This window comes from Rhinoraja longicauda, chromosome 30, assembly GCF_053455715.1.
Source record: "Rhinoraja longicauda isolate Sanriku21f chromosome 30, sRhiLon1.1, whole genome shotgun sequence".
NCBI lineage: Eukaryota > Metazoa > Chordata > Chondrichthyes > Rajiformes > Arhynchobatidae > Rhinoraja > Rhinoraja longicauda.
The window spans coordinates 18,073,719-18,098,662 of record NC_135982.1 but is presented as its reverse complement, the minus strand read 5'-3'; the positions used below and the strand labels follow the sequence as shown (position 1 = coordinate 18,098,662).

Genomic DNA, 24,944 nt, shown 5'->3' with positions numbered 1-24,944 from the left:
CTATAGCTGAACTTAAAAGTACATGGATGTGTGTATAACAACAGGGAACCTGGTCTTAGTTTACTTTAATCAACTGCAGTCTCTTGATTGTTGATACCCAACATCAAGTGATTGTAGTCAAGTTAAATCATTGGAAAAATACAGATTTTAAAAAATCTAAAGAAATGAAAACATGCATAGGTTGCAGAGTGAGCATTCTGACTGAAAGAAGGACTGGCTGTGGCATGGGACAGGAAACAAAATAAATCCGTGCATAGCATGACCATGTCATCTGCACTATGCCGAAAGAGAAAAATGAAGAGCACAGAAATAGATTTAATAGGACAGATTATACTAATATTTTATTTGGTTGGGTATCCATTCCACTGTGACCAATGAAGAGCACTTGAAATTGTAGTCAATAGTTTGGATTAAGAGCTTGCTGTGTTCACACAAGGCCTGCATTAATCATTATTAACCCCTCTGGCATCTTTAAGAATCAGTCATATCATTTGGCAGGAAAAGCTTTCACAATTGTACCTACATTCAATCGCTTGATTAGATAGTGATGAAATCACTATCACCTCTGCTTATCACATCTTTAATCGTCCTAATTGGTACATGGATTTAAATACTATAGTGGTGTAGTTAGGCCAATGATAATGTCTCATCCAAGGTTGAATGTTTGTGTAACAACCTGTTCTAATTCCATAAATAGGAAATTTCTAGCAGAAATGGCAAGCTTTTCACTCAACATCCTCACATATTACCTTTTGAACTAGGTTTACATGTTATAATAAACTAAACATATAGAAATACATGAAACCAACATTAATACACTTCCATTTATGAACGTTAGCTCATTGATAAAGTATCATCTAAATTCCAATTTGAATTATCCAAAGTTTTGAAACGTTTTAAAAAAAGTAAAATATAACTGAATTATGAGCAGATTGTAAAATACAATATCCCCAGGTGTGCAGAGACACAACTGATTACAAGTATTTGTCACTCTCACTCTACAAACGTATGTTGGTTCATTTATAAAGAAAAACAACACTACTAGTTCAAATGATTGATATTTAATGTAGTAGTTGCTTCTCTTACCGGGTTCGCAATGTAATATGGAGCCTGAGGGGCTTGGGGATATGGCACAGGTGGATTCATCATTATTATAGGCCCCTGGCTGGGCGGATAGACTGCAGCTGTTGCAGTCTGTGTCCCTGGACGCATGGAGGGATTATTATTCTGTATGTTAGGTCTAGTAGGTTGCATTGGCGGTCTTTGAAAAAACTGCAGGGAAAAAAATGATAAATGTAAAACAAAATTAATACACTTACAAATAATTCATAAAAAGCATTGCAATCACCATCTTTTTAATGGTCTTAAAAAAATTACAGAAAACGATTCATTCAAATACTACACTCCAATTTAAAAAGTAAGCATTCAACTCATGAATATATGCCGGGGGCACTGCACTTGGGCTGGCCACTTCCTCCAGTAATAGGTCTCCGCCTCAAGGACAGCAGTAATCTGGTAGCAGAAGCTCACCACTGGTGAACTCCAGCCTTTCAACTGCCATGGCCAACAAAAGCACACATCTTCTCAGTTACATTAGATGAACATTAGCCTACGTGCATCATGCCCTCTAGAAGGATCTCTAGATAAACCAACTAAGGGACAATCCTTGCCATTTAATTAATTGCTCAATAATTCTAAGTAGTTTATCATTTGACTTTTCACTTTATTTTCATGAATTTCTCTGGACATTTTTAAGCACATCAAGTTAATAATAAGCAACTTTCAATTTTCCAACGTTTGCAGATCTGTGAAGTCAAAGACTTCAATTTTAAATACATAAGAAAACTGAATTCAAACCGATCTGTAAGCTGGGTGGTTGAAATATATATTTATAAAATGTGAAAACAATTCTAATAATGCTGCCTTATAACCCTTTGTCCAATTTTCAGCATTTAGCAAAGCCGATTGAGAGGGTAAGTTACTAATTAGTTGATATTACCTGGATAGGTCTGAATCCTCCCTTCAACAATGAAGCAATCAAAGTAGCAGAAAAGAGAGAAAGCCAATAGAACTTATCGAACTTATAGAACTTAAGGTTATGATGTACACGCACGCATTCATTGTAACAGCCAATGATTTTCCACATTTAAGAGAACTTAAAATTTCTCTTCTCCTCCAGTACAAATACCGACTAGACAGATTTATTTCTTAACCATACAGAATACTTAGAAAGGAACAGCTAACCATTCAGCAGACAAAGTAGCTGTTCCAAATTGGTTGCATAATCAGTTCATAGCTATGGAATAATCAACATTTTCCAATAGAAATTATGAAATATTACTGCACTTTTCAAAAATGTTATTCTAGGATTTGCACTGATTTCCCATAGTAGGTTGAAAATCATCGGCTTGAATTACAGTTTTATTATTCTGAAGATGATGTTTACTTCTAACAATCCACATTCATATTCCTTACGAGGAGATTAAATGAACTAGATGTCCAGGAAAGTATCAGAACATTGAGATAAAAAACAGTATTACAGTTTGACTGGAACAAATGAATCACAAGGTGCCTTTAGGCAGTAAAAATATTTAATAATAGATCAAGATATTAACTGTGGAATGATTTAAACATTTCTAAGATAAGCGTTTGTTGAGACAAAATAAATCAGACGCTCTTTGTAGAAAAATATGTTCCAACAGAAGGATAGGATACTGAAAATAGCTGGAGCTGTTTTGCATTAAATACTTATCTCCTACTTCAGTCATCCCTTCTTCTCGATCCAGAATGTACAATGTCAGCTCATGAATGAGTTTACATTGAAATCAGCTTGTCCTTTTTTTTTTTAAACAGCAGAAATACTACATGACCTTGTGCAATTGCACAACTCCGGACTGGGATCCAATCAGTAAGTTGGTTACAATAACCGAATAATAAAGCAAATGGCAGCTTGCCGTTTGTCAATGCTCGCTGGCTTTCCTTAGTATTTCTATTTACCTGAAGTATATGACATGGTTTCCTGCTTTGTTCCAACAACTTTGCTCTACTATTCTGTAATCATCTCCAACTGCGCAACGCACACCTTAAAGTGAAGGTGTGTTTCCCAACATTCACCGGCACTTCAATTTTAAATGCTGTTTGAAAGGAAATGCCTTTTTACTGTAAAGGTATGTTGACACCTTCAGTAGACTGATACCTTTCTTAGTCAGGCTATGAAGTGAATAGTGTGGATCATGCAAATTCATAAGGTGGAGAAACCCAAAAGGCAAAATGCTCTCAATGGCACCACATTCAATTTGGCATTTAAATTGGTGTTCAGTGAATCTAGTTTAAGTTGGGTTAAAACATTGGTTTTAAATCTTTTAAAGTTTTTTTTAAAAATCTGATACAAGCAACCATATTAAATATAGTACATTTTTCTGAATATAGATTTAGAATCAAAAGCAAAAGAAATATGGAAATTTTGAAATTCAAAAATGACAGGTGCTGAAAATCTGAACACAAAATGCTCGTAACATTCAGGTCAAGCAGCATCTGTGGAGAGACAAAGGGTTAACATTGAGGTCAAGGACGCTCTGCTAGAAATGAGAAAACAAGTGAGAAAGTTGAAGAATTTAAGTTGAAAAGATAACTCTTTTCCTCTTTCAATAGACAATAGACAATAGGTGCAGGAGTAGGCCATTCAGCCCTTCGAGCCAGCACCGCCATTCAATGCGATCATGCGATCATAGCTGATCACTCTCAATCAGTACCCCGTTCCTGCCTTCTCCCCATACCCCCTCACTCCGCTATCCTTAAGAGCTCTATCCAGCTCTCTCCTGAAAGCATCCAACGAACTGGCCTCCACTGCCTTCTGAGGCAGAGAATTCCACACCTTCACCACTCTCTGACTGAAAAAGTTCTTCCTCATCTCCGTTCTAAATGGCCTACCCCTTATTCTTAAACTGTGGCCCCTTGTTCTGGACTCCCCCAACATTGGGAACATGTTTCCTGCCTCTAATGTGCCCAATCCCCTAATTATCTTATATGTTTCAATAAGATCCCCCCTCATCCTTCTAAATTCCAGTGTATACAAGCCCAATCGCTCCAGCCTTTCAACATACGACAGTCCCGCCATTCCGGGAATTAACTTAGTGAACCTACGCTGCACGCCCTCAATAGCAAGAATATCCATCCTCAAATTTCGAGACCAAAACTGCACACAGTACTCCAGGTGCGGTCTCACCAGGGCCCGGTACAACTGTAGAAGGACCTCTTTGCTCCTATACTCAACTCCTCTTGTTACGAAGGCCAACATTCCATTGGCTTTCTTCACTGCCTGCTGTACCTGCATGCTTCCTTTCAGTGACTGATGCACTAGGACACCCAGATCTCGTTGAACATCCCCTCTTCCTAACTTGACACCATTCAGATAATAATCTGCCTTTCTATTCTTACTTCCAAAGTGAATAACCTCACACTTATCTACATTAAACTGCATCTGCCATGTATCCGCCCACTCACACAACCTGTCCAAGTCACCTTGCAGCCTTATTGCATCTTCCTCACAATTCACACTACCCCCCAGCTTAGTATCATCTGCAAATTTGCTAATGGTACTTTTAATCCCTTCATCTAAGTCATTAATGTATATCGTAAATAGCTGGGGTCCCAGCACCGAACCTTGCGGTACCCCACTGGTCACTGCCTGCCATTCCGAAAGGGACCTATTTATCCCCACTCTTTGCTTTCTGTCTGTCAACCAATTTTCTATCCATGTCAGTACCCCACCCCCAATACCATGTGCTCTAATTTTGCCCACTAATCTCCTATGTGGGACCTTGTCGAAGGCTTTCTGAAAGTCGAGGTACACCACATCCACCGACTCTCCCCTGTCAATTTTCCTAGTTACATCCTCAAAAAAATCCAGTAGATTTGTCAAGCATGATTTCCCCTTCGTAAATCCATGCTGACTCGGAATGATCCTGTTACTGCTATCCAAATGCTCAACAATTTCGTCTTTTATAATTGACTCCAGCATCTTCCCCACCACTGATGTCAGACTAACTGGTCTATAATTACCCGTTTTCTCTCTCCCTCCTTTCTTAAAAAGTGGGATAACATTTGCTATCCTCCACAGGAACTGATCCTGAATCTATAGAACATTGAAAAATGATCTCCAATGCTTCCACTATTTCTAGAGCCACCTCCTTAAGCACCCTGGGATGCAGACCATCAGGCCCTGGGGATTTATCAGCCTTCAGTCCCATCAGTCTACCCAAAACCATTTCCTGCCTAATGTGGATTTCCTTCAGTTCCTCCATCACCCTAGGTTCTCCGGCCCCTAGAACATTTGGGAGATTGTGTGTATCTTCCTCAGTGAAGACAGATCCAAAGTAACGGTTTAACTCGTCTGCCATTTCTTTGCTCCCCATAATAAATTCCCCTGCTTCTGTCTTCAAGGGACCCACATTTGCCTTGACTATTTTTTTCCTCTTCACGTACCTAAAAAAACTTTTGCTATCCTCCTTTATATTATTGGCTAGTTTACCCTCGTACCTCATCTTTTCTCCCGGTATTGCCTTTTTAGTTAACTTTTGTTGCTCTTTAAAAGAGTCCCAATCCTCTGTCTTCCCACTCTTCTTTGCTATGTTATACTTCCTCTCCTTAATTTTTATGCTGTCCTTGACTTCCCTCGTCAGCCACAGGTGTCTCTTACTCCCCTTAGAGTCTTTCCGCCTCTTTGGGATAAATTGATCCTGCAACCTCTGCATTATTCCCAGGAATACCTGCCATTGCTGTTCTACCGTCTTTCCTGCTAGGGCCTCTTTCCAGTCAATTTTGGCCAGCTCCTGCCTCATGCTTCTGTAATCCCCTTTGCTATACTGTAATACCGACACTTCCGATTTTCCCTTCTGCCTTTCCATTTGCAGAATAAAACTTATCATGTTGTGATCACTGCCTCCTAATGGCTCTTTTACCTCTAGTCCCCTTATCAGATCAGGATCATTACACAACACTAAATCCAGAATTGCCTTCTCCCTGGTAGGCTGCAGTACAAGCTGTTCTAAGAATCCATCTCGAAGGCACTCTACAAACTCTCTTTCCTGGGGTCCATTTCCAACCGGATTTTCCCAGTCAACAAGTATAGATTTTGACCTCCTCTCATAAGCAGTAACTAGAAACAGCACGTTGAGCTTTTAGAGAGTTCAGTGAATTGGTCTTGATTATAGCTTGACACCATTATTAGCAGAATTATAATATTTTAATTCTAGTCCAAAGAAAGCACTGAAGTGTAATGCTTTCCACCTTGAACTAGCTTATTGAGCCAAATGACACTTTATTAGTGGGTACTTCATGGTACAAGATCAGAGGCAGCATACATGCCATGAAATTTCTTGAGCCCATTCTTAAATATTGAACTTGTATTTAAATGAAATTTTCACTTTGTTGGGAATTTGTAAATATCAATCCAAATCTATTATTCCATTCATTATTTTAGAGTTGCGACGAATAATAGTTTGACAGCACTATGAGACAAATCAAATAGGTTGACTAAAGATAACTCACAACCCCATCACACACAATGTTTTGACTCAACAGTAACTACACACTAGGGGGCAATTTAAAACGGCCAACTGGCCTACATCTCTTTGGGAGATGGGAGGAGACTACTGCACCTGGAGGAAACACAGTAACGTGGAGAAAGTGGAAACTCCACACAGACAGCATCAGAGATCACCTGTCACCTTGATCTGTGAGACATCAGCTCTACAAGCTGCGCCACTAGGCACCCACAAGTTTCAATAAACACGTCGAGACTGTGTTTTGCTTTTGTGAGCAGCAAAAGATGTTTATTTCTATACATTGTTGTTTCTGTTAATTTGTTATGATAGAACAATGAACAAACTGGCAGATCTACCTAATAATAATGACACTGACAACTGTCAATTTGGATTTGGAACAGGTCTCAATTGCAACCTCTTGTTGAACAAAAGTGAAATCAATAATAGACACAAAAAGCTGGAGTAACTCAGCATCTCTGGAGAGAAGGAATGGGTGACATTTCGGGTCGAGACCCTTCTTTGCATTTATATACCTCTCATGTTTCCTTCAGAACGTCCTTAATCATCTTACTGCCAATAAAGTACTTTGAAGTGCAGTCACTCCTGTAACATGGGCAAGCATAGGTGAACTTTTATAGAGAACGGTGGATGCCTGGTACATGTTATCAGAGGTGGTGGTGGAGGCAGATATAATAGTGGCATTTAAAAGGCTTTAAATAGGTGCAAGTATATGCAAGGAATGGGGGGATATGAATTACGTGCAGACAGAGGAGATTAGTTTAACGTGGCATCATGTTCGGCATAGACATCGTGGGCCGAAGAGCTGGTTCCTATGCTGTATTATTCACTGCTCCATTGGAGTTAACAACTTGTATTCTACAAATAGTAATGTGTTAATAACTAGATAATCTGTTTTAGAAAGATTGGTTTGAGACATAAATGTGGACCAGGTTAGAACAGTAGTTAAGAACCATGCTGCTTTTTTTCAAAATAATGCCTTGCCTTTTACTTGCACCTGAGAAAGCTGACAGCCACCCAGCTCTACACCTCAACTGAAAGACAACAGATTTGATTGTTCAACGTTTAGTACAGCACTGCAGTGCCAGAGGCTTTGTGCCCAAGTCTCTGGAGTAGAAAGTGAAAGCTGAACCTTATGACTTGACAAAGTGTGGTATCAATTGAGCCATTGCAAAAGAGGTTCACAGGGAAGATAAAGTGCGCAGATTTAGTTTCAGATAATGTGCTGCCATTAATGTCTTAAGAATACAAGGGGGACATTAACTGTTAAATCCATTTTGTATTTTCAGATGAGCCAGATAGTAATGTGAGGAATTAACAGGTTTACGAACAGCCAGTGATCATTACCACTGCAAAAGCTTCAGAGCTCACTACACCTACACTGCAATAGCTTCAAAGCTCACTCCTCCTCACTTGATTAATATTAAAGAGAAAGATGAAGACTGGATGCTAACATTTTTACAGGTCTTACTCGTCATATTACATTATTCCATGTGAGGCGGTAAATCAGAAAGAAAGCATCACATCTGAAAACGTAACAGTCACCACATTTGAGCAAAGGTAAACAAATTATGGGACAGCTGAGTTTTTCTTGTTTCATAGTTGTAATGCCTGACAATAGTCGCTTCCTACTTCTAATAAATGCCTAGTCGAACATTGCAGTAAAATCCAGCAAGACGACATGTACTGGGAGATAATGACAACACCTCATCTTGTGACACAAATTTAGAAAAATTCTCACACCAGATGAGAATGACAGCTGAAACAGGATTGAAATTATATTCAAAACAAAATATAATGATATGCATGCTTATTTCCATTCTTTAGGCAACATTCCATTTGAAAAAGACAATACTGACCTTCCATATATTTTTCAACTGTTCTGTGCTATGAATGTCTATTAAGTTCCTGTGGAGCAGCTTTTGGGCTTAGCCAATTTTTGAAAACCGAATGTACCTGTTGAAAAATGTCAGTACACTAGGATAGCTACAGAACCAGTACTATGAAAACATTAACATCTGAAATTTAATCTGGAAGTTGGTCTACGCACCCAACACTGGGGTGATGTCCTAACAGCAGCAATCATTGAGCCTATTTCACTCATTTAGACAGTGATATCTTGAACTTGCCTGCATAATATTCCAGCTATCGATATGCTAAAATATTTACTTTCCTCTCCTTCCCACCACTCTGTAGGTGGGATATAACTTTTTTTTTATTTGCAGGATGTCCGTATCACTGACAAAGCCTGCATTTATTGCTCTTCTCCACCTGCTCTCAAAGGTATTATAAGGAGCTGCCTTAAGCTATTGTTCTCCTCCTGATAATGGTACATCAAAAGTCCTGTTGGACAAGAAACCTAGGACATATATTGCTGTTTTGTTATTTCAGCAATTTCCAAAGCCTGATACTTGGAAGAGTTCTTGGAAATGGTGGCAAAATCATGAACTTATGGTTTATTGCAGTTAAGATCAAAACTTGAGAGACTGCTAAATAAGAGCATGCAGTATGTGGAGGGAGTGAATGTATTGAATGGTGGATGGGGCACCAACAACAAGGTTACATTACCTTGAATGCTAGCAAAAGAGAGCTACTGGAGGAACTCAAAAGGTGAGGCAGCATCTGTGAAGGGAAATGGACAGTTGACATTTGGGGTCAAGATCCCAGTTGGACTAAAAGAGTTGGGGAAGTGGCCAGTTTAGAGAGTTGGAGAGGGGAGTGGAGCAAGAGCTGATAAATGATAGGTGAATACATGTGAGGAGGGATTGATTGGCAAATAAAGTCTGATGGGGGAGGGAAAGGTGGACAGAAGAAAGGCTACAGTTGCTGAAATCTGACAATTAAGGAAGGTGAAGAACAGGGAACAACAGGAGTAGGGGAGAGGTATGCTGTAGTGAGTTAGGGCATCCAGTGGGAGGGGTGAAAAGAAATGTGGTAAGAGGGATCTGGGGGTTAAGGTGGGAAGAAAGGGTTGCAAGAGAGGCCTGGGATTGCTAGGAGGAAAGAAAAGCACAAAAGGGGTGTGGGTTACTTAAATTTGGAAGTTTCAATGTTCATGTCACTGGGATGGAGCTAACCAGGTGGAATATGAGGCTGTTCCTCTACTTTGCATTTGGCATCAATTGCAGGGGAGGAGGCCAGTGGCAAACAGATCAGTCTGGGAATCGGAATTAAAATGGCAGCTAGCCGAAACGGGTGGGAAGCAGGGGTCTGGAATGGATGGGGAGGAATGCTGTCACCTAAGTGTTGGAGCTGCATTCATTCAGACAGTGGAAATGATTCAAGCACACTCCTAATGTGACTCTTAAATGGTGGAAAGATTTTGGGCTGCCACAATGGTAATGTCATCAAATATGATGCGTGGTTATTTAAAGTTGATATCAAACTTAGGTAATAATGTGAACTCCGGGTGTCTGCTATTAACTGAAGAAGGGTCTCGACCCGAAACATCGCGCATTCCTTCTCTCCAGGGATACTGCCTGTCCCGCTGAGTTACTCCAGCATTTTGTGTCTACCTGTCTGCTATTAACTGTGTTGATCATCATCAAAACCCAATGAAAAAATGAAACAAGTGAGTGGAGGAACCATGATCAAATTTAGGCAAATATATGTATATCAATATGCCATATTTCAAAAGAATTCATTACAATCTTTTTCCCCTCCTATATCTGGAATCCCAGTACATGAATCCTCTTCTGTACCTTGCCCAAGTAGGCATTCATTTGTAATAAATCAACACTTGCAGACTTTGTTTGTATATTTAAAAGCTATGCTATAAATATAAAATATTATCCTCATCTATCAATTCCACATCTGTGTTTCTGAATAAGGCTAAAGTTGAGCACCAATGCTAAAGGTAAGCTATAACAAATGCTGGAAGCCTCAAATAAAATCTGGCAAAATCCATAGACAAAATATTAATTCATTTCTCAAGCCAGAATGCCAAGGGCTTTGATGAGTGGAATTATATCGAGGGAGAGGGCAAGAGTAAAGAACCCTGGAGGATGCAAAAAAGTGAGGTTCTAGTGAGGCAAAAGGAAGTGGCATAGGTCAAATGTAGGCAACGGGAATCCAGTGTATACCTGGGGGAGTATAATGAAATGAGGAGCATAGTCTCCCGATCTCCTTCTTAACTAAGAAGGGAGCATCAGATAGCTGTGGTATAAAATATTATGGACAATCCAATGAGTATGTATATTAAGAAAAGGATAACTAGGGCATATGAAGGTAGATAAATCTCCCGGGCCTGATCAAATATATCAGAGTCAATGGGAAGCTCGAGAAGAAACAGCAGGAGCCCTGGCTGAACTATATGAATCAGCATTAGACACGGGTATGGTGCCAAAAGATTGGTTAAGAATGTGCCTTAATTTAAGGGCTGGAAATAAAAAACCTGGGAACTATAGACCAGCAAGCATAACATCAGTGGTAGGAAAGCTACTGGAAAGAATTCTGAAGGACACAAGATACATGCATTTGGAAAAGACAGGGGTTCATTATGGATAATTAACAGGGTTTTGTATGTGGGAGTCAGTCTCATTAATATGATGAGGGCAGGATCATATACATAGTCTATAAACTGTAGACTTCAGCAAGGCCTATGAGAAAGTTTTGCAAGGTACTGTACTCTGGAAAGGTAGATTGCATGGGATCCAGTGAAATCTTGCTAACTGGATACAGAATTGGCTTCATAGCTATCGTCTTCGCAGTCTGGTCTCGGTCTGCCTGGAAGGCAGCGAATATAGTCAAGGTGGGAGTGAAGATCCGGACTATATATATATAGTGAAGGTGAACTAGCATGCACAATCTACACCCAATATATAGCATTCCTGTAATCATGGAACCTCCTGGCTTCTGTGGGTTAGTTATGTTGTTTCATATCAAGTACAAGTAAGCAACTGTTAAACTATATTCCAAAACAAGTATTTTTTTAAATGCCATTGGTGAAAATATTTTTCAGTTAAGAAGAGAGATAAAGGACATAAAGTAACACTGGTATTTCCAACATTACCAAGGTATCTCCCATTCAGATTGATATAAATTATTCTGCTTCTGCAAAAAAACAAATCCTTTGATAAAACTTCTTGTTAATGGTTTTCATAGCATGTTTGAAGTTTTGCTTGTTTACTTAGTTGGTCACTTATTTTACAATTTATTAACACCCCTGCACACATACTGCCTACTCAGCCAAACCACAAGAAAACAGATCATGATTGGCATCAAGGCACAATGACAGGCATCTTATTAATGGAGATATTTATCCTTTGTCCATTTATCCTTGACAACTTTTAAAAACGCCTCTAAAATTTATTTTTATACGTGTGAAGATTCAGAGAAAATGATGGATCCCTTGATCACATAACCAATCCCAATTGTCCGACACAATTTAAAATAGGATTTACATTACACAATTGAAAATGGCAAAAAAAGCTGACAGTTGAAAAAGGTAAAAATACAGAAGATCACCATTGCCTTTTTATTAGCCTTAAAATGTAGTTCCAAAAACTGATCAAACAAATTAACTTATTTGCCTCAAAATAGTAACTCTACATTTGAGAATGGCAGCAATCTAACTAAGCCAAGTACTACTGTGAGAAATTTGCAATTATCACAGGAATCTTGAAACAATGACATGAAATCTAAAAATATTACTGACCATTTTACTGAAGGAATCAGAAAACATGGTAGACACCATCGTGAATCAAATTAAAACTAAATCTGCCCGATTTCATTATGCCAAGAATGTTTTCCTGTTGTTGCTGATAGATTTAAACATTAAACAGTATCTCAAACCAAAACCTTGCGAGGCAACTTTCTATGGTGTCATGTTTGACAACTATCAAAACTGCTTGAAAATTGCATTGAAGACCATTGTACTGTAAAGTGAACTGTTTCTCAAGTGCTGAAAGGATGCTGCCGGGCCTGCTGAGTATTTCCAGTATTTTCTGGTCATTTTTTCTGCTAAAAACCCCATTTGGCTGAACATTAATTTTTTTTGCAATATTCTCCCAGTTCGTTTACAGTAATGCTGTTTGAATAGGAGATACTAAACTTCAAATTCAAAGATTGAAGTTGAAAATTACAAAGGTACAACTGTAATATTACAATTGACACCAACTTAACAGGAAAACAGAAGCTCAAACTCAAATATCTTGTTGCTTTTTAAGTAAAGAAATGGTCAAAGTGGAAATGTCACCACTTCCATAATCACAATTGAAAAGAAGCAAAAATAATATATACATATTGCACATCCAATAGAAGTACATTTTTTAAAAGTTTAAAGTAGAAATTCAAAGAGAAAGCATTGGAGGATTTGCTTCTGTTGCAGTTCTGTGGAAGCTGAGATAGCTGATACAATCAAAATAAGGTCTACAAACTTTACCACAGGTAAAAGTAGTGGGTGAGGGAGGTGGAACATTCTTTCTGTTTTAACTTGTCTATGGTTCATCCAATGAAGAGACACGAGTTTCTCAAAGCCTTCTGTCTGATTCATTAACTTAAGCAGCCCCAATACAGTAATGTTCACAATTGTTAAGGATGTTACATTATTCCCAAGGAAGGTTTAAGAAAACACTCCTGCTGCGATTGAGGTCAGAGTGGAGTGTCTGCACCAGAATTCTAACATTGGGGTGGAGAATAACTCGGCCCCTCCATTGGTGCTAGTTACGTGTGCTGAGAACCTGTTTTAGAGATGCCAGCCTTGGAGATGATGCTGACCTATCCTGCCACTGGATCTGGAGGATTTTGCAGAGACAAATTTGATGCATTTTTCCAATGCTGTGGTGGGTAGTTTCCATCTCAGAAGCATACAAAATGGGTGATCACAAAATGCGGGTCAGGCAGCATCTCAGGAGAAGAATGGGTGACGTTTCGGGTCGAGACCCTTCTTCAAACCAGATTCAATCTGAAGAAGGGCCTCAAACCGAAACGTCACCCATTGCTTCTCTCCTGAGATGTTGCCTGACCCGCTGAGTTACTCCAGCATTTTGTGATACCTTCGATTTGTACCAGCATCTGCAGTTATTTTCCTACACTACAAAATGGGTGAAATAAATGCAGAAAATGGGCTTAATGAGCAGAGGAATTTTTCACTCGTGCACATGGCTCAATGGCATAATGCAGCAATCCACAATTCCTCCTTTGGCATCTATCGATGAGTTTCGTTACAAGAAGTAACTCCGACTGAGCTATGGAGACACAAGAAACTGCAGGTGCCGGAATACTGAGCAAAAAAGCGAAGTTCTATGAGAACTTATTGGGTCAAGCAGAATTTGTGGAGGAAGTAGACAGGTGATCTTTAGATCGGTTTGGATTGAGAAGGATCCTACCTGAAACGTCATCTGTCTACTCCCTCCACAGATGCTGTTTGAAGCACTGAGTTCCTCATGCGCCTTGTTTTTTCCCCCCTACAGTCACCCTACTCTTCAGGCAAATGTTTCATTGATTGTCTACAATCCCCCTTGTGTCTACCTCACATCATCTAGAGCCAACTTCATGGACATTGCCAATGTCACAGTCAAGACTGCCTCCCAATTCACCGACAAAATGCTCATTTGCTGGAAAGGAAAGGTCTTTCACCATTGACTGGATGGACACTGTAACCTTCACTAAAATCTTTCTAATGAGTGGTGTCAAATTTTTATTGCCTGCAACGACTTTCTCTTCCCATCACCTCCCTCCAAACTTTATCCCCAAAATAACATTTCAGCTTTTCTTCCACCTTTCCAGCTGCTGCCTGCCATGCAATTACTTGTATCCTCACTCTATTAAGTTATTCTTTCAACAAGGCCTTCCTCCTCCTTCGACCACCCAACATGTACCCTGGCACCACAAGGTTAGATGATTATGTTAACATTTTTTTCTTCTTCAGGCATTGTTTCCCTCCTCCTCCCCCCCCCCCCCCCCCGCCTTCAAATTAGCGATCATCAATCTTCTGAAAAATCCACATTTTTCCATTCTTCCAGATCACTACCCAATCTTCCATTTTCCTTTCCTCTAAACTTCTTGAGCATATGGATGGCTTACTCAGACCTCATGCAAGCATCTCCAAACAGGCTTTCAACCCAAAATTGTACACAAAGTTTCTTATGACATCCAAGGCAAATATGCCAAAGGTAATCCTTCCTCCTTGCCTTTCACAAACATTGTACTATTTTTCCATACTGAATTATATCATCTTTCACCTGCTCTCCACTATCGATCAACTAGGTAAGCTGCATTTGCTTGGTTTTGTCCAGGCAAAGCCAACAAGCTTTTGTGAAAAAGAAAGAGCATTAATCCTATTGAGATTCTCTGAAAGGTAATGTACCGTGAATAAAGGGAGAGAAGGATGCACTATACTTAGATTTCAGGACAACATTTCAAATGGCCCACATCAAATGCTACTATAGGCAAAAAGTAGCTCACAGTTTAGGAACCAACATATTCGCATGGATAGACATTGGCTGGCTCCCAGGAATACAGCGAGATTAAATGGGATTTTTTCTGGTTGACAAAATGCAACAAATGGTCTACCTCAAGTATCAGTGCTGGGGCTTTACCTTTTCACAATTTATATATATTTAACATCAATACCTTTGGTACCTTCAAGGATGAAGGCAGAAGGCATGATTGCGAGATCTGCAGATTATACAAAGACTACTTAGGAAGTAAGTTGTAAAGAGGACAGAGCCTACAAAGAGACAAAGGCTTTATGAGTGAGTCAAAATCTAGAAAATACAATGTGAAAAAAAATGAAATTGCCCATTTTGGCAGGAATATAAAAAGGCATATTATTGCCATTGGGACATATAGCACATCCATGCTGACCATATTAATCCCATTTACCAGCACAAAGTCAATAAACAATAGACAATAGGTGCAGGAGTAGGCCATTCGGCCCTTTGAGCCAGCACCACCATTCAATGTGATCATGGCTGATCATTCTCAATCAGTACCCCATTCCTGCCACCTCCCCATACCCACTGACTCCGCTATCCTTAAGAGCTCTATCTAGCTCTCTCTTGAATGCATTCAGAGAATTGGCCTCCACTGCCTTCTGAGGCAAGGAATTCCACAGATTTACAACTCTGACTGAAAAAGTTTTTCCTCATCTCCGTTCTAAATGGTCTACCCCTTATTCTTAAACTGTGGCCCCTGGTCCTGGACTCCCACAACATTGGGAACATGTTTCCTGCCTCTAACGTGTCCAACCCCTTAATAATCTTATATGTTTCAATAAGATCCCCTCTCATCCTTCTAAATTCCAGTGTATACAAGCCTAGTCGCTCCAATCTTTCAACATACGACAGTCCCGCCATTCCGGGTCCATAACATTCTATGCATTTATTAAGTATGTGTCAATAATTAAATCTTGCAAGAGTATCTGCCCCACCCTAAATCTATGCCCACTAGTCTTAGATGCTTCTGCTATGGAGGAAGAAGTTGCTTACTACCTGCGCCCCTCATAATATTATGTACCTGATCGGGTTCACGCTCAGCATCCTCCATACCAGTAAAACATAACCAGTCCATCAGTCTCTCCTCATAAAGGAAATATTCCACGCCCTTAATATACGCAATGCGCTTTGGGATTTTCCTTATTCTAGTCTGTCAGTAATATTTTGTGGCTCCTCATTAGCCTCAGTTTATTTTTTAAGTATTAATGGTGGGTACCTTTAAATATGATAAAAGAGTCAATTTCCTCAACAACCATGTCCAGGCATGGATTTACCTCTTTTATTATCTTTAAACTGTGTAAACATTTGTCCATTAACTTTTGAGTACGGTATACGTTTCATATTAAGAATAGATGTCAACTTTAATTCCCAAAACAAAGTCTTGACACAAACATTATCCGTTTCCCTATCTGAAACTGAACCAGACTGCCCGAGATGGGTTGTGTGCCACATCACTATATCACTTTTCAGAATCATCATTATTACCACCTTCATAGCATTACCTGTTGCTTCCTCTGCTTCTGAAACCCTTAGTTATGCCTTTGTAACACCCAGCATTTACTATTCTGATGCATTCATTTCAGGTTTTCCTTATTTACTCTCTGTATACTTGCGTTGTTGTGATCTGGAAGACCTCGTCTAATTTTAAGTATTGTTCATCATCAGCTCTATATGTGTTCATCTTCAAATTACATGTTGATTTGAAAATGTTCATCTTTATTTGCAGATCAATCCATCCATCTTGTCCCTCTCTTTCTCTCTCATCTGCTCCAGTCCTATTACTAGAGATTTATTTTTCTGAAGAAGGTTCTCGATCTGAAATGTCACCTATTCCTTTTCTCCAGAGATGCTGTCTGACCTGCTGAGTTACTCCAGCTTTTTGTGTTTATCTTTTGGCATATTAGATAATTCCAGTCTTCTGATCATGACTGAATTTAATAACTTCATAATCAGCAGCTATGCTTTCAATTCCCAAGACACTAAGCTCTGGATCTTCCTTCTATATTTCCCTTCTGTATCAGCTTTTGCGAAGATCCTTAAATCCAGTTACTTCTTCAAAATATTTGTTGAATCAAATGTTTAAAAAACTAATCTACTGTCTTCAGGTTTAGCCTTTTCAAAAACCTGGAGCATTTATTTACTTCACAACTGTACTCTGTTGACTCACTGATGTGTCTTCTGCATAGTCACAATATTTTTCAGTCATAACATGGAGATAAATGTTCATCTTCCACCATGCTTTAACTTTTTCTCAGACTTTTGTCCTCGGACCATTTACAGAGTGGACACTTGAAAGAGCGGAACATTTTTTCAGATAGGAAGTAGTAACGTTAAAGGATTGAGATAAGTTAGTCACGGTCAGCATTGGGATGAGGGGAGAAATTTGGATGGTCAGCAGTTCAAAAAGGGATTAAGTGAACGGTTGGGAAGTTTTGAGGACAAGCTCAGTCTAACGGCAAGAAATTAAACAGCAGATCTGGAAGGGATTCTAAAAAAATAAGCATTTTGTTTTGATTTTGGCAAAAGTACTTTGGTTTAGTTTTGTTTATCGTCACATGTACCAAGGTACAGTAAAAATCTTTTTGTAGCGTGCTAACCAGTCAGTGGAAGGACAAAACATGATTACAATTGAGACGACCACAGTGACAAGATAAAGTCCAGTAAAGTCTGATTAAAGATAGTCCGAGGGGCTCTAATGAGGTACATAGTAGCTCGGACCATTCTCTAGTTGTCGATAGGACGGTTCAGTTGCCTGATAACAGCTGAGATGAAACAGTCCCTGAATCTGGAAATATAGGTTTTTACACTTCTGTACCTCTTGCCTGATAGGAGAGAGGAGAAGAGGGAGTACTAGGGCGAGACACGTCCTTGATTATGCCGGTGGCCTTGCCGAGGCAGCTTGAAGTGTTAATGGAAGGGAGATCCGTTTGTGTGATGATTGCAGTTAGACTCGAGTGCTAGAGTGAAAATCATCACCAATGGCTATAGAATATTCTGCTAGGGATGATGAAATATCAGCAATCGTGATCCATACCAAGGTTGATGATGTAAAGAGAGATGTGGTCCTGCAATTACTATACAGGAAGATAGGAAGGAGATGTCACTGCAGGCAAACAAAGGTAGTAACTGGAAGATTACTATTGGTGGCTTATGATAGCGAGTATTGAAAGGAGAGTGTCCAAGAAAAACTTGAGTTCTGCAAGCTATACCTGCCAGATAATTAGTTATACCACAGCTGGAGTACTGGTTACAGCAGTTCTGGTTACTACCTTGTTGGAAATAAGTAGCACCTAAAAAGGCACAAATGAGATCTACAAAAAAAGCCAATGACAGATTTAATTGAGATCTAATACTGAAAGATGTGGATGAATGAAGGAATTGGATTTTACTGAGTAGAGAAGTGACTATGAGCAACCAATTTAAGATAGTTGATAAGATAGCAGAGGAGATTTACTAGAATGTTGCCTGGGTTTCAGCACTTAAGCTACAGAGAGAGGTTGAACAGGTTGGGTCTTTATTCTTTGGAGCGTAGAAGGTTGAGGGGGGACTTGATAGAGGTTTTTAAAATTTTGAGAGGGACGGACAGAGTTGACGTGGGTAGGCTTTTCCCTTTGAGAGTGGGGAAGATTCCAACAAGGGGACATAGCTTCAGAATTGAGGGACAAAAGTTTAGGGGTAACATGAGGGGTAACTTCTTTACTCAGAGGGTGGTGGCTGTATGGAATGGGCTTCCGGTGGAAGTGGTGGAGGCTGGCTCGATTTTATTATTTAAAAGTAAATTGGATAGGTATATGGATAAGAGGGGATTAGAGGGTTATGGTCTGAGTGCAGGTAGATGAGACTAGGTCAGGGAGAGTGGTCGGCATGGACTGGAAGGGCCGAACGGGCCTGTTTCCGTGCTGTAGTTGTTATATGGTTATATGGTTATATGGAAATTCTACTCCAATACTTCACAAAAAAATGTCAAATTAGTTAGACATGATTTATTTAGCAGAACTAAAGAAGCTTTGTCTAATCAATCTATACTTGTCCAAGTGTCCACCAATTCTATCACTAATTCCATCTAGAAATTTTCCCCACTACTGAAGTCAAAAAGGCTTGTCCAGTTACGGGCTTCATTCATTTCTGTACAATGGTATAATGCTTACTATTTCTAATTTTCAGGCACCAATCCTGAATCTACAGATGTTTGTACGATTATAGATAAAGCCACAACAATTTTCTTACTAACTTCCCTTAACAATCTAAAACCAGAGGATGTATTCATATTATCAAGCATTTAAACTATTGATGTCTCAACTACATAATTTTTAATCAAGCATGGCTTAAAAAATTCAGATCGGCTCCTCACCCAGCAATTCATTGCAATAGAAATGGTGAAAATTACGAAGTTAGAAATTTTCAACTGTTAGCAGCCAACAGGCCAAACAGTTATTTGGTGGCCAAAAGGAGTTTTGCTTGAAGACCATTTTGAACATATTACTTTTTTTATGTTTAAGGTCAGTTGCTCAAACCAAATGTCAACATTTTTTGGGAAACTGAATGCAATCTGACCTTTCCCCATTTAATAAGTGCATTGTTCGATCAGTAAAGTGAGAACTACTCATTAAGGCTAATATTTCTTTTGGCAAAAATTGAGATGTATGAAGTGAATGGGGTAAATACCTGGTGGTGGGCAGCCCGGGGCCCTGCTGCGAACTGAAGAGAAGTAAGAAATACACATGGGAAAGGCACACAGAGTCAGCAAGAACGCAAGGACAGACTAGAAAACTCAAAAGCACAAGCATTAAACCACAGTTCTAATATACCAGCACTTGATGTCACTAAACACACATTAGGTTTAAAAGAAAATTAAAGCTTTCCACAAATCAGAATTACAAGGCAGCATTCCATCATACACAAATTAATTTTTCTGCTAAACTGAAATTATATGAGATCACTATCTTGATGCCTTAAAAAGGCAATATTTACCTTGTACTTAAGGACAATGCTTGGTGATAAACATGTACAAATTGCAATTTTCAAAGAATCAAAATGAATATCAATTAAAAATCCAAATTTATGCAAACTACATTTAAAGAGAAAAAACTGTTGAACATTGAGGCGATAAATGATAACGAATCCATTTGAGATGAGTAATATACATTGATACGTACATGAGGAAAAGGATAACAAAGATTGGTTCTTCAAATTGCAGAGGAGGAAGCACTACCAAAGATGCACTGTGCTGCAATTAGATAGGGCACGCCAGAATTCAGACAAGGAATGTCCAACCCAGCTGGACAATATCAATTGAGGGAATTGACAGGATCAAAAATGTAGCAATTGTAGAGGGGCATGAGATTAAAACATACATTATCACTATCAAAGTGTCATTCTTAAATATAAATCACTGGCTTATTTTAACAATGTTTCTGAATGCATGTCTCAAATAGAGCACAAGGCAAAAACATTCTTGCCCACATCGTTGTAGTAAACTTTGAAATGGCAATAATGGCATACATCTCGTCAACCAGCTATCTGTAAGGTAATAATTTAGAGGAGTCACCTCAACCTTAACATTGAAATGCTGAAAGTCTAAAACTTTGGATAAATGACCCATCCTTATTAATGCTAGTTCTGATGATAATGCACAAACTGATTTACTTAGTTAATTAAGAAACATACACTAGACATGGGTTAAACAGAAACATTGTTAAATTTAATAAAGTATAATGTCATTTCAACTGCTTGCACTTACTTAGCACAATCCCAAGACACAACAGTCCAGGTCTAAGATGGTTTTTGCTAATACATTGGTGAAACACTGCAAAAATATGGCATGTATAGCCTGAGATATTAGTAGAAAATAACAAGCATCTCGATACCAAATGACTGCATAGGAATGGCCAAGTGAACGATAGCCATAGCAGCAGTAGTGCGTATTGGATAAGAACAGCAGTTCTGACTTGCTAACAAGTCGTCAGTTCAATAGAATTGTACTTTACAAAATAGAGATAGAGATGTCAAATTAACTCAGGTATGCACATTTTGAATGCTCTAAAGCACTCACATGAGATCATATCAAAGCCGAGAGTCTTGGTGACCAGATAGAAAAAAAGGTCAATTGCAAGTGGTAAGTTTAGTTCGGTAAGATATGAAAGGGGTGATCAAGAATGAGGTCTGAAAATAAGAACCAAAGGAAAAGAATCAGCAAACAATTACATTAAGGCATGGATGACAAGGAAAATATACCGTGACTTAATTCACTTTCTACTGACCCTGTCCACCCTGCTTGAAGCTTATTGCAAATATATATTTTTTAATTCAAGAGAGATGTTTACATGTTTTTCAAGCTTAAGAAAAAAGGTAATGGTGGATGGAGTAAAAACAGATTATTTAAGCAAAAGGGATGATTACTTTTGATGGGGCAGTTGAGGAAGGAACAGATGGAGAAAAAGAACACCTGCCGCCCATGAGGATTATGCCATAAAAATACTGTACAGGACCTGGGTTATCAGCTGTAAGCAAAGAGTTGACAGGGAGACAGGAAAAAATATTAATCGATGGAGGTAGTCGACAAACATGATCTCAATACTACAGACAAATGAATCCCAATAATACTTTGTCGAGTACAATTGGCACAGTTCATTAAAAAGAGAAAATAAATCTCTCACAAGTGAGCAAAGCCTCTCAAGAGTCTGTTCGCAAGAGACTTAGCAAAATAAGTGTCAAACTTAAGGTGGACACAAAATGCTGGAGTAACTCAGCGGGTCAGGCAGCATCAGTCTGAAGAAGGGTCTCAACCCGAAACATCACCCATTCCTTCTCTCCCGAGATGCTGCCTGACCCGCTGAGTTACTCCAGCATTTTGTGTCTACCTTCGATTTAAACCAGCATCTTTTGGGTTTTTTTCCCCTATGTATCAAACTTAAGTGGGTGTTATACACAGATATAAATATCATTATAGCTCCACAAGAGGGAGTCAGTTAAAAGGGATATTGAAGCACAAGAGACTGCAGATGTTGGAATCCAATAAAATAGAGGTGCTGAAGGAACTCAGAGGGCCGGGCAGCCTCTGAGCAGGGAAATGGACAGTAGACGTTTTAGGTAGAGATCCTTCAAAAGGACTAAAAGAGTACTATCTCTCCTCTACTCTTTCAGTCCAGAGGAAGGGTCTTAACCAAAAATAGATTCCGAGGGAGACAAACTTGATCATTCCTGCTGCAGCTTTCGCATGGAACATGGCAAAAAGTGTTGTTGGATCATTTTGATACAGAAAGAGATTGCCACCAAGAAGCCAGATTTCTTTGGGGAAAATAAGGAAAGGCTTTTTTCAAGACACTTTTTGCAGGATTCTGCAAGGTGAAGAGGTAATGAAGAATCTATGAAAACTAATGATTCTCATGTTTACAACAAATATTAAAAAGAATAATGATAGTCTTTGTAAATTAGGTGGACACGCAATAAATCAATCTTGCAGGCAGTTCTGCTCATTAAAATGCCCAATAGTTGTTTTGAGCTTACTCAAATAAAAAAGAGTTTCGGCATTAATTAAATTTTTAAAGTATATTTTGAATTATAATCATTTGTGAATAATATAAATATTCAGGAGAAAATACTCCCAAGATGGCAATTCTTAAGTTGTGTAACAGATTGGTATATCGTTCATGAAAATGAAAGTTATGATACATCGACACTGACAGATCTTGGCTGATATTCCATACAAATAGTCTATAGCTAGTTCTATTAAACAAAACTGTGTTAACATATAAATAGAAATGAAAAAATCTGGTAATGTTATAAATCTAAATCCAAAAAGAAAATGCTAGAAACACAGATCAAGTCAAGCAGTATTTTTAGGAAGAGAAACAAGAATTAACCTTTCAGGTCAAAGGCTCTTTGTTAGAACTGGGAAGGAGATACAAGGGGGGTTGGGGGAGTGAGAGCAGAACCACTGGACAAAAGGAGATGCGGTTGAGGGATCCATCTATGACATATGGGGGGAAACCACATTTACTGAAGAAAGAGGACATCTCCAATGTCCTCGCATAGAATCATATTGAGAGAAGATGCCGAGAAGAAGGATTAATTGAGAGTAGGGAACACAGTCTTTGTAGTAGACATTAGTCAATTGTCTGTCCCCTGTGATGGAGACAAAGAGATCAACAAAGGGGAGAGCGGTCAGTGATAATCCAGGTAAATTTGAGGGCAGGGTGGGGGTTTAGAAGTCTAGAAATTTAAAGTTATTGAATGGGCATGAGAGTGTCTTGGATGTAGGTGGGAAGGACTGAACCAGAGGGGATAAAATGGAATCAGGGTATGTGGAGATGTTCAGTGCATCAGGAGGTTGCAGAGATGATGGGTCTGCCAGGGCAGTCTTGTTTGTGGCTTTTGGGGAGGAGATAGAAACTCGCAATGCGGGGCTGGGGAACGATATGATTGGAAGTTATGGAGGGGAGATTGTCAGACAATGAAATCAGAAATGGTCTGGGACTTGATATAGCCTGGTGTTCATCTGTGGGGTCATGGTCAAGGGGTAGGTAGACACAAAATGTTGGAGTAACTCAGCGGGTCAGGCAGCATCTCAGGAGAGAAGGAATGGGTGACGTTTCGGGTCAAGACCCTTCTTCAGACTGATGTGAGGGCAGAAGGAATCACAGAAGGGGCGCAGTGAGAGAGCATGTTACTAAACTCTTGTCGAACTGCTTTTAGACGTACCTTGAGGAGAATTCGCAGTGGAGCGGCAAGATGTGTAGGAAAATAACTGCAGATGCTGGTTCAAATTGAAGGTAGACACAAAATGCTGGAGTAACTCAGCGGGTCAGGCAGCATCTCAGGAGAGAAGGAATGGGTGACGTTTCAAATCGAGACCCTTCTTCAGACTGATGTCTACGAGAGCTCCTCCTGAGAACTCATTGCTTGTTCTGTTCTGGACTTGGGGGGCATGTCTTCCAGCTTTGCATTTTGCAACCTACATTATTTTATTGATGTTGTTTTAACCATGTTCTCACTCTATAACTTCTTCCATGCACTCATTGACAAATAATCTTGGATACAGTTTGTCCCTGTGATCATATTTACCAAAGACACCCATCTCATCTACAACCCTGCGTCTCCCCCTCCCACCGACATCCCGACCCTCCGTACAGCTTAACAAGCTTCTCTCTCTCTCTCTCTCCTTTCCAGTTTTGATGAAAGACACTGGACCTAAAACGATAACCAGTGGTGCAGTGCTGCCGGAGCTCACCGGAGCACCTCACCGGAGCGCCGCTCCGGCACCTCTGTAAAAAAAAGCCAAAACAGCGGGGAATTTTAACTAGCGGGGAAATTAACAGCGGCTGCTCTGGCACCAGTGACAGCTCTGGCACCTAAAAAAATAGCAATGCAACACTGACGATAACACACTCTCTTCCCACATAGGCAGCCTGATCTGCGCAGTATCTGCAGCATTTTCTGCTTTTATTTTGTGTTGTAGTTATCAATGATTGGGTAGCAATTATTCTGTTGTGGAAAGCACTGAAAATAAAATGCATTACACCAAAAGCATGCCTTTTAACACTAGAATAATAATTGTGAATGAAATCAAGATGCTGCATTGGCAATTTCCCAGAGATAGCTTACCTGTCTTGCCTGTGGTTGCGTAGTCATTGTCTGTGGGTTTTGGGAGTACACAAGAGGAAGTGGAGCTGCATTCTGGCCAGACTGGAAAGATGCCTGAATAAAAAGAAATCCATAGCTACATTAAAAATGTGAAAGGGCCTGCAATTTAATAAAACATTCAAATCCTCTACACACATTAAACCGATCAATCGGATCTCAGTCCTCCATTCAGAAAATGTTCACAACTTGAAAGGATTGAGTATGGATGATTGCCCAAAGTTTTAGCAAATAATCCAAATGCAGAACTCATTGCTAAAAGCTTCTTCTGAAAGTGATATGCTACATGACCACTGTTTTAATA

The 24,944-nt window shown here is 39.4% G+C and overlaps 1 protein-coding gene across 24 annotated transcripts in view; it reads right to left on the bottom strand.

Moving 5' to 3' along the window:
• Positions 1–24,944, bottom strand: part of eif4g3b (eukaryotic translation initiation factor 4 gamma, 3b) — a 209,792-nt gene that overhangs the window by 106,042 nt on the left and 78,806 nt on the right. For 13 of the 24 annotated variants that reach the window (XM_078425386.1, XM_078425388.1, XM_078425391.1 and 10 more), the window contains 4 exons: positions 24,605–24,697; positions 19,667–19,699; positions 2,000–2,020; positions 1,087–1,272 (listed from right to left, as the gene is read on the bottom strand). In XM_078425386.1, coding sequence (XP_078281512.1) covers positions 1,087–1,272; positions 2,000–2,020; positions 19,667–19,699; positions 24,605–24,697 — 333 coding nt within the window. Of the gene's footprint in view, positions 1–1,086; positions 1,273–1,999; positions 2,021–8,422; positions 8,526–19,666; positions 19,700–24,604; positions 24,698–24,944 lie in introns of those variants that run through there. The other 11 variants (XM_078425392.1, XM_078425396.1, XM_078425400.1 and 8 more) reach the window with 6 other exon arrangements.